This window comes from Fundulus heteroclitus, unplaced genomic scaffold, assembly GCF_011125445.2.
Source record: "Fundulus heteroclitus isolate FHET01 unplaced genomic scaffold, MU-UCD_Fhet_4.1 scaffold_97, whole genome shotgun sequence".
Taxonomy (NCBI): domain Eukaryota; kingdom Metazoa; phylum Chordata; class Actinopteri; order Cyprinodontiformes; family Fundulidae; genus Fundulus; species Fundulus heteroclitus.
The window spans coordinates 458473-474833 of NW_023397439.1; the positions used below are offsets into that span (position 1 = coordinate 458473).

Sequence of the window (16361 nt, forward strand, 5' to 3'; positions counted from 1 at the left end):
TAATATATTTTAACTTTAACATATTTCAGTGCAAATCCAGTTCTTGCAGAAAAAAAAACACTTAAAGAAAAAGTGTTCCTGCTTTGTAAAACTTGTGCTTTGCTTTAAACACAGTACAATTCAATCACACGTTTCAGGTGCTCTCTGCACGGCAGGACAAGGACAGCTGTCTGAGCAAAGAACAAAGGTCACATGACACACGTCTTTCCTCTCTTGTGAAGGGTGAATTGTTATGACTTGTCAGAGAAACAAGAAAATTAGCAGTCAATATGCTGTATTTTTTTTTTTCAAACTAAGCATTATAAATAGAACATTTTAGGAACCGGAGGTGCAAACCACAGCCATATAGTTCACTGGGGAGGCTTTGGCTTTCAAAAGAGGACAGACGTTACACCAGCAAGCAGAGTTTCATCAGGATCGCCGATGCCCATTATTTCAAAAGGGCGTAAAGCATTTCTTATCTTTTTTTTTTTTAACTCATGAGGCTAAATAGACTAGACGTGAAGCAGCTCTCTGAAACACTGCATTATAAAAGTCACTCGAGGAGCACACTTTCTCTGCGTCTTTTTGGATGACAACATCTCCACTGCCTTGGCCTCTCATCCAGATTGAAGCCAGAAGGGGAGGGGGGCTTTCTCTAATAGCCTAGTTGGCTTCCCAGTCTCATCCCTCTAATTTAACTCAGACAGTGTCTGTCCACATCTTTCTATTCTCTCGTCTCTCATTCATGTACATGCTCATCCTGGTCTGCCGCCAACCTCAGCGGCCAGGGAGCAGTAAGTCAGATTTTCAGAAAGTGTGTTGTTCTCATTACATCTAGTTGTGTCAATATTTGCAGAGGTGCACACACCAACAGTCACCTCCATCTCTATGAAGTCTGCTCAATCCTGTGATTAGGCTTTCTTTACCTAAAGTCACATGTGACATCACTCTGTTACTCAGAGCTGTCAGAATTTCTGGAGAAAACTGCTCAGTGCGATATTCTCTGGCTGTAGAGTGCTTCCTCCTGCCAAACCCATCACTTCTGATAATGTGCTGGCTTTTAAACTTGCCTGCCTTAAAGGTTCAGTGTGATGACTTTCGAACAGTACAACAGGAAATGGTTATTTGCTATTATCGAAGACATTTTGTGAAATAATTGTAAAATAGTGACACTCTTAGCAAAGGATAAAAAGATATGACTTCACACAATCTGCCACTCAGTGTTTTTAGAAGCTATTCATTTCCTTTTGAATCATATAGCTCTTAAACATGAAACGACAGACCTTCTCTACAAAAGTGTAAAAGAGTGACAGAGTGTAATGTGGATCAGCAGGAGCCTGGCTTTTTAGATTTCCCTTCGATAAAAAACATTGCATTCTTCACCCTAAAAGGGCTGAGATGTGGGAAGGGACAAGACCGGTGTTAATGTTGCCTGGCCTGAGATAAAACAAGCCTTCAGATCGCCTGTGTTCTCTTGGTTTTTGTTTAAGATGCTGGTGCCCCTGTTGCCTGGCAGCTAAAAGGTTTGTTTAAAAAAAACATTTTACAGCTTTTAAAGACTGTTAGGATAAAAGCCAGCTGTTTCCAAAAATAGTGGAATGTTGAATGAATACTTCTACATTCTGAGTTAGATGCAAACTCCAAATCTTGGTATAATCACCTAAGAGAAGCGAGAAGGCGATTACAGTACACTTCACCAGACGCTTTGCAGGCTACTGTTGGTTATCTTCTTATCTAAGTTTGCCAAGTCAATCTGGTTCAGCTGCCTAACGAGGTAAATATTCAGTAGTTCCTGAATGCTTCACACAGCAGAGTTTAAGGCAATCAAATTGGAAGTGGGCTGTGAAAGAGGGGCCTGACAGCAGAAGAAGAAGGAAAGCAACAAGCTTATAAGTGAAAAAAAATTTATTTAGCTGGGACAAACTAAGCATGAAGCTGCATTCACATTGAACGCGAATGGCGCCACAATGTCGCCACTTTTGATGCTGTCACTCGCCTGACATTATCGGCGGCCATTCTCATGGCAGGCGAGAGCAATTGCACAGCGGGCGCTTTGCGTCACATCGCTCTTGTGTTGCACCTGTGCATAGGGATATCATGTCAATCCGTCACTCTGCCTGACACATTCGGGTTCAATGTGAACACACTTTAAGAATCAAGAATCTTACTATTATGTGTTACCGTAATAACATTTTTACGAGGCCGGCACTGTCTCAGAAGGCACAAAATCACACATAACATGCTGAAACAACAAGACTTGATCTTTCCATTTTTTATTTTTTTTAAGTTGACAGCACTGGCCAACAGCACTACCTGCGGAGCATGCAAACAGTCCTTAGCTGCTAATCAACTCATTTACCAGTCACAAATCAGACATCGCTGTGTAATACTGTGCAATAATTGCAAAACTGTACAATTTGCATAGTTGTCTAAACACAGTCTCTGATTTGCCTGAAGTCGGCAAATACACATTTGCAAGTGAGAGGTTTCAGGCAGGCAGGGACTATGGAGAGCTGCAGGGAGAGATTGAAGATCTCCAGAAAAAGAACAGCAGGTTGGTCAGAATATGGGATTAGCATCCAATCTGACACAATGTCGGGACCTTCAGCCTTGTTGCTGCTGATCTTCTTTAAGGTGGAGGTATCTAGGTTCAGCTGAAGGAAAAGAGGCTGATGCTGCACCTCTGGCTGAGGTCTGCCAGAGGTGCAGCATCACCTCTGACAGACTGTCTGCTGCTTGGAGAGTTGAAGCGTGCAAAGAAGCTGTTTGAGGTGTCAGGGAGAGCTGGGTCATTGCTGAGCTGCTGGTTGCTGTGCTTGTAGTCTGTGATGGTCCTGATGCCTCTCCACATATTGCATGGGTTATTGTAGCTGAGGTGGTTCTCGTGCTTTGCCGTCTGGATGCCTCTTTTCAATTCACTTCTAGCCCTACTGTAGACCAGTGTGTCTGCTGATCTGAATGCTGTATCCCAGGGCTCCAGCAGCGAATGCACTGTGCTGTCTATCCATGGTTTCAGGTTAGGTAACAGTCGGATTGTCTTTGTGGGTAGGACAGCATTAGTGCAGATGCGAATATATGACAGAACAGATGATGTGTTATCATATAGATCAGTGCCCTCTTTAAACACATCCCAGTCTGTGTTCAAAGAGTCCTATAAACCTTAGGTCTCCTCTGTCCAAACCTGAATGGTTTTGATCACAGGTCTGGTTCTGCAGATCAGCGGTTTGCAGGCAGGAATCATTGGGGAATCCAAAGTTAAGAGCTGCTGCAGCCTTATATACTCCTGGGATGTTGCAGTAGACCTGATCTAATATACTATTGTCTCCAACATTTTATGAATTGATGGAATTTGGGGAGCAGAGCTTTTAATTCTACCTGATTAAATTCTCCAGCTATAATCAGAGATGTCTCTGGATTACTGTTCATTTGGCTGCTGATGAAACAAAAGAGCTCCTCCAGGACTAATTTAGCATTAGCTTTAGGCTTAATGTATGCTGCAATAATAATCACAGAGCTGAACTCTCTAACCAATTTAAATGGCAGCACATAACTGAAAGATATTCCAGATAGGGGGAGCAGAAGTTTCCTGTCGCTTTTGCAGCTGTGCAACAAGAGTTGGGGATGCACATAGCCGAACCTCGGCCATTGCTCCTCTGTATGGCTTCAGTCCGGTCGGCTCAAAACAAAGAGCGGCCTGCTAGCTCAACTACAGCGTCAGGGATGTTTTTATCCAGCTAGGTCTCCGTGAAGATCGCTACATAGCTTTCCATCTTACATGAGGCGATTGTCAGCTGGATCTCGTCCAGTTTGTGATTATTGATCTGACATTGGCCAGGAGAAGACCGGGTAGAACTGCCCTGTGTGGATTAGCCTTTAGCCTAGTGTGGAGGCCACCGCAGCTGCCGATCTCCTTGGGATCGTCTGCCTGCGTATAGGCCTCAGAGCCGGGGTATTGCAGCCTCTGTTGTTCGCTGCAGTTCGGGTAGAATAAAGTCTGGTTTCAACAATTGGTACAATCCGTAGAATTTGTGGTTTAACACCTGTTCAAGTGGCTCTCCTCTACTATACTGGAAATGGTGATAAGTTGCATAAAAACATGAGAAAAACATAAAGAGCCAGAGGCCTCGGGTAGCTGCAGGCTGCTGCGCCGCCATCTTAAGCTTAAACCCACTGTACTAGAATGCTGACTAACAAAAAAATAGAAACTAAAAAAGGTAATCAGCAACTAAAGATATGGCAAAGCATAATTCAAAGTATTGTAAGTAGGGCTGGGCAAGTTAACGCGTTAATTTCGCGTTAACTCATTAGACTATTAACGGCGATATTTTCTTTAACGCGCGTTAACGCATGTTGGTCACATGCTTTTATTTTGTGAAGGTCTGTTGCTGCGGTGTAGGGGTTTGAATCAGAACAGTAGGTGGCGATAATGCGCCAATAACCTCGCTGTCAGCCCAGCCTCAGATTCAAAGAGGAAGAAAGGTGCTGGCCGGAAAAAAACACAGCTGACATGCGGAAGGCGGTGTTTCCCGCAGGTACCGCGAGCGAGCTTAGGCGAGGCGAGGCGGTGAGTTGGCGGCCGGAACAAGTTTTGTGCGGAGCGGAGCGGGGGGGGGGGGGGGTCTGCATCGACGCCGTCGGTGAAGTCGCTTCTCGTTTCAAAGTATCCATGTATTTTTGCCTGTTTTCCCCCTGCCATTCACTATATGCGCGCGAGAAAGCAACAACAAAAATCCGCGTGTCAACGTCAAATAAACGCAAGCATATCGAGTTAGCAAGCATTTCAGTTTAAAGTTCTTCCAGCATGGAATATGACAGAAACAAGTTAGTTGGAACCACTGCCAAGTTAAACTTTGGTATTGAACATAAAATGGTAATGCTGCTCCCTGCTGTTACCTCAGAAATTGCCTGTTTTTGGTAGATTTTTTTCCCATAAAGAGAATTCCCTGTCAGTGGCAATAAGCTTTAATTTATTATTATTGCTATTTTTTGTTTTACATGTTTAAGTTGAGCTTTACACTAAATATGTGTTACTGATAAGTGCTACAAATGTTACAACACTTTTGTTCATATGGCAGCAGAACATTAAAATAAAAGTGCTCTTTACACTACTTTTGAATTCATTCTTGGAGTTTGTAAATACAATGCGATTAATCGCGATTAATCGCGATTAATCAGTGCGATTAATCGCGATTAAATATTTTAATCGTTGCCCAGCCCTAATTGTAAGAAAACGTTAAACAAAATGATTGGGAGCAAATTTATAGTGGATGTTTCTAAATCAAAGATTAAAATTCTACAGTAAGGTGCAAACAACCGCAGACAGCCCTTTGCCAACCCAATTAATTTGGTTAAAAATCCCTTAGCAAGTTACATCTCAACCAGAGTTATGGTAGCCATCAGCAATGCTCTATATAGGCAGATTTTGAAGAGTAAATTTAAATAGCTTGAGTTTAGCATTTGAGTCTGGTTTTTAAAAATTTAGTAAGGCTTTGGTTAGGGCTTCAGGGATGTCATTCAAGAAGTTTTGATAGTCTGGGTTATTATTTCGGAACCCATTTTTCTGTGTGTTCACAGACTCAGTTGGGTCACGGTCATTTCTGAACCATTTAGCTTGTTCAGACCATCACCCACATAAGGAAGAGTTAGTATATTTGGGAACATTGGTCAGCTTGTTTAGGAACAACCCGGAATCCACCATGGCTTAAGTCCGCTAACAACAGGAAACTGCTAGAACACTATCTACGGTTCCCATAGCAAATTAGGTTTAACATTATCATGGACAGTAAGTATATCAACTAAGAAAGAAGACCCTGCTCTAAAATTAGGGTTACAGCCTTACAACCATCAAATTATGGGCAACTATACTTTTTAAAAAGAGTTTTTTCAAATAGGCCTGTTTGTGAAGAAAAAACATAGCCCTGATACATAATTTATCTGAAAATTGTATTCTTATTTATTCTCTTCCTATTGTCCTTAAAATATATTTAAAAAATCTCTTTATCTATTTCTAATCATCATATATAACAATTTATATTGTAACAATCTAAGAACCTATTTATTTTTGGGATTTGTCTCATTGTTTGTGATCCAAAGTATGGAGCGGATGGGAGTGGGGTGGGGGTTTGGGATAAAGAATGACATACGTGATGGAAAAAAGGTGACAGAATACAGCATCAATCATGTCTTGAACAGGTAAATATTAATTAATTCCTAGTTATAGAATGTCATGGGTGGGGGCCCATCTCAAATTATCTTCTTCTGGGACCAGGCAAGATTGTCAGCCTGCCTGCTGGTGCATTGCACAAAGTGGGGGGTTGATGAAGGAGGAGGACAGTCTCCAAATTTCTTCATATCGCCTGAAATTAACAACTCGACAGCTGAGACTTGGGCACTGTTGGTTATTGCACCATTTGTTGTTTCTAAATGTGTGTTATAAAGAAAATTGGATTGCATTGGATTGCAACAGTGGAACAACCCCAAACACAAATTAATACTCATTTTTGAATACACAAAAGTGACAAAAATTTAACCCTCTAGAACGGACCCTCTAAAACACCTGGAAAAAGTGATCTGAAACTAGCTGCTGTACATGATTTTACCATCTGTTTTGTGAGGGCCACCCAAGACTTTTCCTAAACGTGAACATTGCTTGTAATGGACCTGTCAGAAATGTACCATATAGCCTGGCCTGACACGAGCACTACAGTAGGGTACATGACATGTCGTACCACATCCGGACATAGTCACCCTTTCCCTCCCTCCCTCAGACCTCATTGATAGCCGCTGACAGCCACCATGTTTCCCCAAGCGTTGACACAGTGCTTGCCACAACACTTATCTCCACTCAGCTTTGTCCCGTCCCATGTCGCAGTGTTCTGGGGCTTTCAGTGTCATATATATATATTTATATATATATATATATATATATATATATATATATATATATGTATGTATATATATATATATATATATATATATATATATATATATATATATATATAGACAACTTCTTTCAGTCCTGGGAAAAGGCTAAGGGCAAGAAGGTGCGGGGTACAGCTGGAGAGAGACAGTAAGATAACAGAGGAAGGAAGGAGTGCTCAAAGCCCTCCTGGCTGGTTTCACTTGCAGCAGCAACACTAAGAGGCTTGGCATCAGCATGAGTTATGCCTCCCACCGACACTTCAATCAGTCCAGAGGCACCTTTGAAAGGTTGTGCCCCTTAGTCCTTTTCTAAAATTCATGCCCTGTGATGTATTTGTAGGTCTAACTGTCGCCGCTGTCCAAGCAGAGAACCTTTGATTTATTTATGCGCCGGGCAATAGTAAGTTAATTTGTTCCGCTGTGGTGCAATAATCTCCAGTTTATAGAATAAGTGTTGGGAGTGTATGGATGTACATCTCTGCGCAGTAGGTGCTGCATGATTGCACTCATCTGTGGGAAAAAAATATATAAGAGAAAGGAGATTTGTGTAAGCATTACTTTTTGCACATTACATTTCAACATTTCCATCATTCACAGTTTTTATATTTTTTTGTTTTTTGGTTGTTTTAGCTTCCTCAAAACATGACTGAGTTTGTTTTCCCTTCACATTTTGATTTAATCTTGCATGGACTTTTAATGAAGCATACCAATAGGCATGGACCAAGATTACTCAAGGTATGACAACCTTAAGTAAAAATGCCACGATTTAACGGTATCACGGTATTGTACATGATCTAGATCCCTCAAAACAGAAAAGCAACTGTTCCTACTGCTATTGAAACAATAAAACGTGTTGACTATCGTATTTTCAAAAATGCCATCTCTATTGTAAATCTCTTGGGGGGTGGGGGGGGGGGGTTGTACAGAGAGTTAAGCAAAGATGTAGAATAAACACTTATTAGATATATATTTTTGCCATTCTGCTCTACTTCAAGTAACAGCAACATAACAAGCTTATCTTTGCGTATTAAGACCCAACGATTTTACATCTATTTGTGGTGTATACGTGTGGACCAGATATACCAAATTTATTTATTTTTATTTTTAAAATGATGACATAGAAACCAAATTTGCACATGCCCAATCTGTCAAGTGTACTCTTTAAATATTGGTTTATGAAGTAAATGACAGTCCAAACGGGGGCTATACTTGTTTTGCTCGAAACCTAGCCATGTGTGGTCATTGTTAGCCACGGCCTATCCAATCCATAGCTCTAGTCATGGTCAGGATCTTCGTATTTTAAAGAAAATAAGAGATTCTTTCCCTGTTTTTAAAAAAAAATTTAAAATAAGGAAAGAATCTGGAGTAGTGCAGGTGGTGCCTAAGAGCACATTTACACATTTCCGCTGATATTTGCGTGTTAATTAATTGGAATGTCTGCACAGCTAGGAGCCATGTCTACTGAACAGCCATGGTGTTTGAATTTTTAAACTGTAGTTTAAAACTCCATTAGCTTAGCAGCCTTTGTTTGTTTGTTTTTGTTTTATTTGCTTGTTTGAAAGTGGGAAGTGCAGCAGACTTTTTTGAGCCAGCTGCTAATCAGTGCACAGCAGCAGGTTGGGACAGAGGAGTGCTGTGCTGTTCTATGCTCCAAATAGCCAAAATAAAAGTCTGACAACTCAGTCAGTTTCTCTATCATGTCATCAAAAATACTTTAAACAAAAGGAACAGCATGACATTCAATTTTTTGCAGTTTTAGATCCATAACTTTTTTAAACCTTGACATACCGTGATACCGCTAACCAGCCAATGTATATATATATATATACACCTCTCTGTGCATTAATTAATGTATCTCTCTTTTTTTTCAGCAAAAGCTTGGTGCTGAATCTTGATGCTAATAATAATACATGTGTTAATGTAATGATGTGTTTACCTCCAGGGAAATTGTGAATCAGGACGCTTTCTAATGAAAGCAACTTAGTCACCTTGTTCAGCAGATTTGGCCATCCGGAGTAGCCAATAAAAACACTCCTATGACACTCCAAATTGTCCTTTTCGCTGCGCATCTGGTGCAGATGCGTTTGTAAAAAAAAAAAAAAAAAAGTTGTTATTTTATTTTGTCTGCGAAGCATCACTCTAGGTGAGACCTTGTATATGCTTATACATTCCTCTGACGAAAGAAAAAAAAATCACTGTCAGGAAGATCATATCTGTGACACTTCCCATGTCAGATCGACTTAATAAATAGATTAGAATAAGTGGGAGCTTCTCCCAAACGGAAACCCAATGTGAATCAACAAAAGAGGTGACTGATAACATTGACACGACTAATCTCTCTCTTTTTTTTCCTGTTTCTGCTCCCTCTTCCTTCTACCTCTCTGCCATTCTCTTTTTATCTGTGGCCCTTTTGTTTGAATAGCTTGTGGAGAATATCGTTCTGCTGCTCCCTTGTCCCTCCTCACCTCACCTCTCTGTTCTTTCTCTCCTCTCTGACTGTACTTTTAATGCTTTTTCTCACCACCTGCCCCCCCCCCCCCCGCCCCTCCTCCTGCCCGCCCGCCCCCTCCTCCTCCTTCTCCTCCCCCTCTTGTCTAAGATAAGTGTGTCCAGAGAAGTGTCAGCTATAAATCACATTTCACCGTGTAGCCTTCTCAGATACCAGCAAGATAAAGGTAGCCATAAATAAGTCCACATCATAAACAAGTTACTGCTTTGCTTTTAAACCTAACAGAGTCACGGATAACCTACAAGATAGTACAATAAAGAGGAAAGAAAGCAAGGTTCTGCCCTGAAATGTGGGTTAAATGAAAAAAGGTGTCCCATTTTTGCAGTTATCCTCTGCAATTAGCAGATAAAACATGGGGTTGTATGATCAGGAGGAGTGCCTGTAGATTGATGCAGGCTATTCTGAACAAGATAGCTGAGGATTTTGGCTCTCTGTAACCAGAGCAACCAGAACACAATGCCATCCCTTTTAAATCTGACTCATTCCTTCTCTCCTTTTATGCTGTTTTACTGTTTCCCCCTTCCCCCCCCCCCTCCATTCTTTTCTCTCCGTCTGTTTTATTCCTCTCTCCCTCTGTCTTCATCACTCTTCGCCCTCCTACCCCTTCTCATTCTCGCCGCTGCAAAAAAGGAGAGGGTGTTGGACAGAGATGGAGGGAAGGCATGGGAGAAACAGGGAGAGACAGGGGAGAGAGAGAGAGAGAGTGTGAGTGAAAGTGATACAAAGAAGGAGGGGAAAAAAGGCGGGGGGGGGGGGTAGTGGGTGGAGGCAAAGAGCTACACAAGAAACGCTGGGGGTAGAAGGAGTGAAAATGAGGGAGAGTTTCTTGTCTTGTCTCCCAGCTCCAGTTAGTCAGTCAGTAATTCAAGTCTCTTCCTTTGACAGAGGCTTTTTTCTTTCCTTCCTCTACCTCTGGATGTGCTGTATTCGGCTGGAGTGTCGCCCCAGCTGGGCATGAAAACCCCTCCTTTGGGAGCAAAATAAACAACATTTTACCAAAAACTGAAGCAGAAAATGTAGCCTGCAGCGATCGCCAGACTGGAACTGTGCAAACAATTGGCTGTTGCTTGGTGGGCCTGTGTAAGAAAGGAGGCGCAAGATAGCATTGTGTAATTAGCTGGTGCGGTTTCCCTCTCTTACTGTCAGGCGAGATTAGCCTTCTCCATGCTTAGGAGATGTGTCAGAGTACCTATCTCTTTATTCCCCCTAATGGTTTTCTGCATGTTTATATTAAATAGTGGCAATGCCCCTGGAAGGCAACATGCAGCAAATGCAAACTAATACTTTGGCACGACCATAGTGCTTTGCAAACATTTTTCCACGTTTTTTTATGTCATCAATATGTTGTTTTTTTCTGGGACAGTAAGCCACAGACATACACAAAATAGCACATAATTGTGAAGTGGCAGTAATTTGTTTTTATTATATTATTACAGAATTTTTTAAGTAATCATTTAAGTAATTTTGGAATTTCTAACAAATTGCAAAAAAAAAAATGTATTCAACCCCCTCAGTCAATGTATGGTATAACCACCTGCTGCAAAGTAGAGCTAATAGTAGAGTCTATTTAGATGCTTTGTAAACAGAGAGTGAAATTTCTCCCAACTATATCTATCTGTCAGAATGGACGGACATCATCTTTAAACGTCCGTTTTTAAGTTGTGCCACAGATTCCCCATTCGATTTAGATCTTTATCTTTGAGTAAGCCATTCTAAAACATGAAATTTCGATATTTAGATGTAACCCATTCCAGTGTAGCTGTAACTGTAGTTTTTGGGTCGTTGGGCTGCAGGAAGATGAGACTTTACCACTCTGTGAAGTCTTTACAGCTTTTGTCAGGCTTCTCCCAGGTCCGCCTTGTATCTAGCTCTACTGATCTTCCCATCAGCTCTGACCAGCTTCCCTGTACCTGCTGAACAAAAAGCATTTCCATGGCATGATGCTGCCATCACTGCGTCTTTTAATTTGTTCAGTCCCATCTGCTCTAAAAGTAGCTTTCTGTATGCTTTTGCAAAGCACCCTATATATATAATATATATATATATATATATATATATATATATATATATATATATATATATATATATATATATATTGCACTAGAGTTTACCTCAAGTGGACTTAAATAGCGGATGCAATAGAAGAATTTTGCATCAGTTCCCACAAGCAGGCCAGCACGCTGTACCGTGTGATTCCAGCTGGTATCTGGGAGGGGGCTGTCAGTTTGTTTGTTTGTGGCCACCATGTGCTGAATCTGAGTTGACCCTTTGACCGCAGCGGGTGGACGACTATGTGAACATGTTAACAATGGCCGCTCTTGCAGACATACGAGATACCGGGGCCAAACCAGTGATGGTCTACATCCACGGAGGGTCCTACATGGAGGGGACGGGCAACATGATCGATGGGAGCGTCCTGGCCAGCTATGGAAACGTCATCGTTATCACTCTCAACTATCGAGTCGGCGTCCTCGGTAAGCGTACTTTCCTCTGTTTTTCCCTACCTTTTCCTTCAAGGGCATTTTTCTGGGGCGTCTTTATAGGGCATCTGGGTGTAATGAGCGCTGCTGATTGCCTCACACACTCTAAATGAGGCCTAATGAAAAACACAGGCACAACTGTAAAATATGGACTGTCCTTTAAGCTTCTTGTTGATGTGCTGCCTGCATCCAGTCTGGCTGTGGATGAAATTGCAGTAATTGAGTTGACAGAGTGTGGGTTTGTTGTTGTGGCTGTGATTTGGAATAAATTAGGAAATTGTTGTAATGAGGTTGAAAAATGATGAGAAGGGTGTGATGCAGGAGGGATAGAGGGGAGGAAAGGGGTTTGGTAGTGGTAATAGAGGATCTCCCTGAGTTGCGTTTGGCCGCAGACAAACTCACGCAGACGAATCCCCCTTTCAGACACTTGTGTGTTTATGTGTGTGTTTCTGTGGTTTGAGGAGGGCAGAGGGAAAAAAACGAGAGAGGGAGACAGCAGAAGAGAGCGGCTGAGAGCTCCATGGAAACAGCTAAAGCCACACAAAATGGAGTTTGTTAGTGTATTTCCCAAGCTTTTTACCTTTTCCATCCATCTCTGGGACAGAATTGATCTCCATCCATGCATATTTTTCACATTTAAAGTGGTTATGGACAAACCATTTGAATGGGAAATCAAATCTCCCTGCTGTTTGCTTGTTGATATATTGTCTCAGAATGTAACTAATTGGTTGCTGGCTGTTAATATAAAGTGTGTCTGGTGTCACTATGTCCTTTTTAAATTGATAAGAAATTCTTGTAACAACACCAAAGGGCCTATTTGTTAGTCAGTTAATACTGTCCCATTTTCCTGGGGTGTTCCAGCTTCTCGGCCTTAAGGAAAATCTCTTCCAACTGAATTCCTACAGTAAGGAGCCTTTACGGTAATTATAACGTTATTCACCATGTAACAGGAGCAGTGTGGAGGTTCTGAAGTAAGGTTCTGATGAAACATTGTGAGCAGTTTTTATTTACTTGCAACTGGCAACTCTCACAATCGTTCATTGCTTGTTAATTTGTCGAAGCTTATAGCTAGGAAGAGAGGGATCAAGATCAAGGGGCACTTCTTTTGTCTTTAAGCACCTTTAGTCTCAAATATGGTTTTGTGGGTTGTGCGAATTAATATAATGCAACAAATGATATGAACCTTCAAACCAACACTACATTTGCCTTGGGTGGTTTTGCACAGAGACGCATTGACTTTTCACAGGTAATGGAGGTTGGAGGTCGTCGACCCTCAAGGATCTTCCTGTGTGAAACAGGTATTTAGAAAAGAGAATGTGCTCCTTTTGGTCAGATTAACTCCGTAATAGATAAAAATAACCTTCAATACAATATTCTTTAACTGAAATGCTGTAATATTTAAACATTTATTTCTTTCTAACCCAATAACCTGGATTACAAGTTTTTGTCTAGGATTTGGATAAAACTAGACCAACCTCTCTCCCAAAACAAAAAACTTTTTAACCAACACAAAAGCATCGTATGTTATCAGTGGGTATGGTACACATGTACAGGCTTCACCTCTTTGTTTTCATGTGTCCTTTTTTCTGTCAAGGTTTGGCCTTTACTATTGTGCTTTTGAATTCAGGTCACGAGTTTGAAGCAGCACAATCTCAGAACATTTGTGTCGCTCTATTCATCTTCCTCTTTTCATTTCCAAAGAAAATAAAAAAATAATCTAAACCAGGTGTTGTCCTATGTGCATGTAGCTCTGCCTCATTATATTTAACAGAGAAACACAATATACTATACTAGAATATTCTACATATCTGCAAGTCATAATATGCTAACTGAATCACTGGGAAATATTCCTAAACTGAAAGCTTCTTAAAAAATATTAAATGATTTCACATTCTTTAGGTAAGCCACTTTGAACAAGGCAACCTGCATGGTAGCCAAATTCCTATTCAAAGTGTTCCCACAGTCTTATGGTCAATATGAAATGTTCCGAAATTTAACTGTTATTATAAGTCTGGAAGGTGATGGATGTTTGAGAAGAACGCTGAAGTATTGCTTATTCCATCATCTAAAAGACAAATCTAAATTTCTGAATTTATATTCATATAAGGTCTGTTTCATTTTCATTTGCTACATACATTCGCTCTAAATTTACCATTTTCATAAAAACTTACCCAACCAATAGCATCTAAAAAAATGCCATTTAAAAAAACATCACATGAAAAGTACAACTGTGTACTGCAAACTGTGAAAACCTGTAACTTCTATCACTGTTGCCGTACAGCAAGAAGGTCAATGTTTTAAATCCTGGTCCTCCGTGGAGTTTGCATGTTCTCCATGTGCGTGAGGGTATTCGCTCAGTGTTCTCTTGGTTCCTGCCACAGTGCAAAATGGGTTGGTGACTCTTCACTATTGTTTGTCTCTGGGATCGGAAAGCTCCATGTGCAGTATTAACCCTGCTCCCCCGTAATAATACCAATCGATGGATAGATAACCATAAGCATTCATTCCTTTTGGACTATCCTTTTAAAATCCTGTTAGACTGGATCCGGTGATTACACAGCAAAGATTATTGTTATGAAGGATCGTATTGGAAGCACTTAGCAGCAACCACCAATTAGCAGTCAAAGTGTGGACAATAACCGGTTTTCATCTTAGAGTATTGAGCTGCATTTGGAATACTTTGATGATAGCTAAGCTTGGAGTGGACAGAAATACTGTTTGTCTTAGTTTCATTTCAAAGCTACGTTTAGCCAATGCAGTGTCAACAAAACAATCCATACTTAATTTACAATCACCTTGACAACAACACAAAACGTTTGTGATGCAATATTCAAGCAGTGAGGATTTAAATAATGACATCAAATGTGTGAAAGAGTCCTTTAATCAGAAGTGTAGTAAATAACTCCCTTTGTCTGTTGTTTCTGTCATGGATTGTGGCAAGCTTCTGACCCACATGTAAGAGATCTCTCAGGAGGCAATGGTTAAAAAATAAAAAAAAAAGTTTAATTGAAATACAAAGAATATGTCGATGCCTGGTCCAAAGAGAGTCGAGTAACTCTGAATGGTGGATCACTGAGGAAAAAAAGGACAGGAGATGAGCGGAGGGAACAAATGGTGAATTTTGAGAGAAGAGTTATAGAAATTGATCTTACAGGTGAGATGTAGATGACTTGGAGAACAGGGGAGTGAACAGAGTGGGGGGGTGTTGGTCCGTGGGGTGAGCTGCATCCCAGCACGAAGCTGAAGGCTGAGCGTTGCAGGGCGGACAGGTAGGCTGGAGGTTCCTGAAGGAGTGAGGAGCCAGTTGTTGCCTGCCTCGCAGGAAACTGTCTAGGAGGGTATGCTGCAAGCAGGTTTGAGCTGGTAATCCACGAAGCATCACTGAGAGACAGATCCAGGGGACCTTAAGAGCAGTTAGAGAGAGCAGGTTTGACATAAGCCAGGGAGCGCAGGGGGAAAACAATTAAGAAAGACTCAGAGGGCTAGAGGGACCAATTGGGTTGACACTCAGGCATTGTATGATTGGCGGCCAGAGGTGTGGAATCCGGCTTCGGGAAGTTAAACACCCTGCCCGGTCGTTCCTTCATCCTATTCACTTTACCAGGTGATTTTAATCCCTGTCTATGCTGTGGAGCTGGAATTGCAAATGGTACTAATCTCTGTACCGGCTTTTTATTTTCCCCGAACCTGGATTCCCCATCTCTGTTGGCGGCCAGTTTGTCTTAAGCTAGTTGAACAGGAGCAGGTGGAGAACACCACACAGTCACACCCAGATCCCTCACGTTGTTATTATTTTTGGAGACAGTAAACCTCAACTGATGTACTGTACTCAAATCCCCACATTGTTTAAAAAGAAAGTGGCTATTTGAGTCTAGAAACATGAGTGATAAATAAAATACATTTTATTTATTTTTTACATCTCCTGTCCGGCAGTGTAGTGTTAAGAATTGCTGTCTTGATGGCAAAGAGAGCATTACTGCTTCCGCCATTGTGCTCTACTTGAGATCATGTTCTATGGACACAAAAACGGAGAGGTATAAGAGAAAGAAAGGAAGGGAAAAGGATGAGACAAGATACTGAAAGGTAGAAATGTAATAATTATATAAAAGTTTACCTTTAGATGGATTCAAAATAAACCTCAGTTCCCGTGTTGACCATACTGATAGCCATCGGGACAATGTAACTCACTGTGCTCATATGTGTTTAAATGGTGCGTAAAGGAGGTCTTAGCTCAGAGAAATAAAGACGTATTAAACGTTTTTGTCAACGAGGCCTTAAAGTCCTTGAAGAGATCTATAACTGCGACAATAATTTCTTTAACGGTCAAGCAATCACTGAACTGACACAGACAACATTTTTTTTTTTTTATCTATCACAATTTATGTGCTGACAACAAATTGAGACACAAAAGATGTCTACCTTTACCATTTAAAGGGCAGCCTGCCTTAGCTTTCAGCACAGAGAGCTCT

At 41.1% G+C, this 16361-nt stretch overlaps 1 protein-coding gene across 3 annotated transcripts in view; it reads left to right on the forward strand.

The window, feature by feature from the left end:
• nlgn3a (neuroligin 3a) overlaps window positions 1–16361 on the forward strand; it is a 158498-nt gene that overhangs the window by 73962 nt on the left and 68175 nt on the right. For all 3 annotated transcript variants that reach the window (XM_036134980.1, XM_036134981.1, XM_036134982.1), the window contains one exon: window positions 11737–11886. In XM_036134980.1, coding sequence (XP_035990873.1) covers window positions 11737–11886 — 150 coding nt within the window. The remainder of the gene's footprint in view (window positions 1–11736; window positions 11887–16361) is intronic.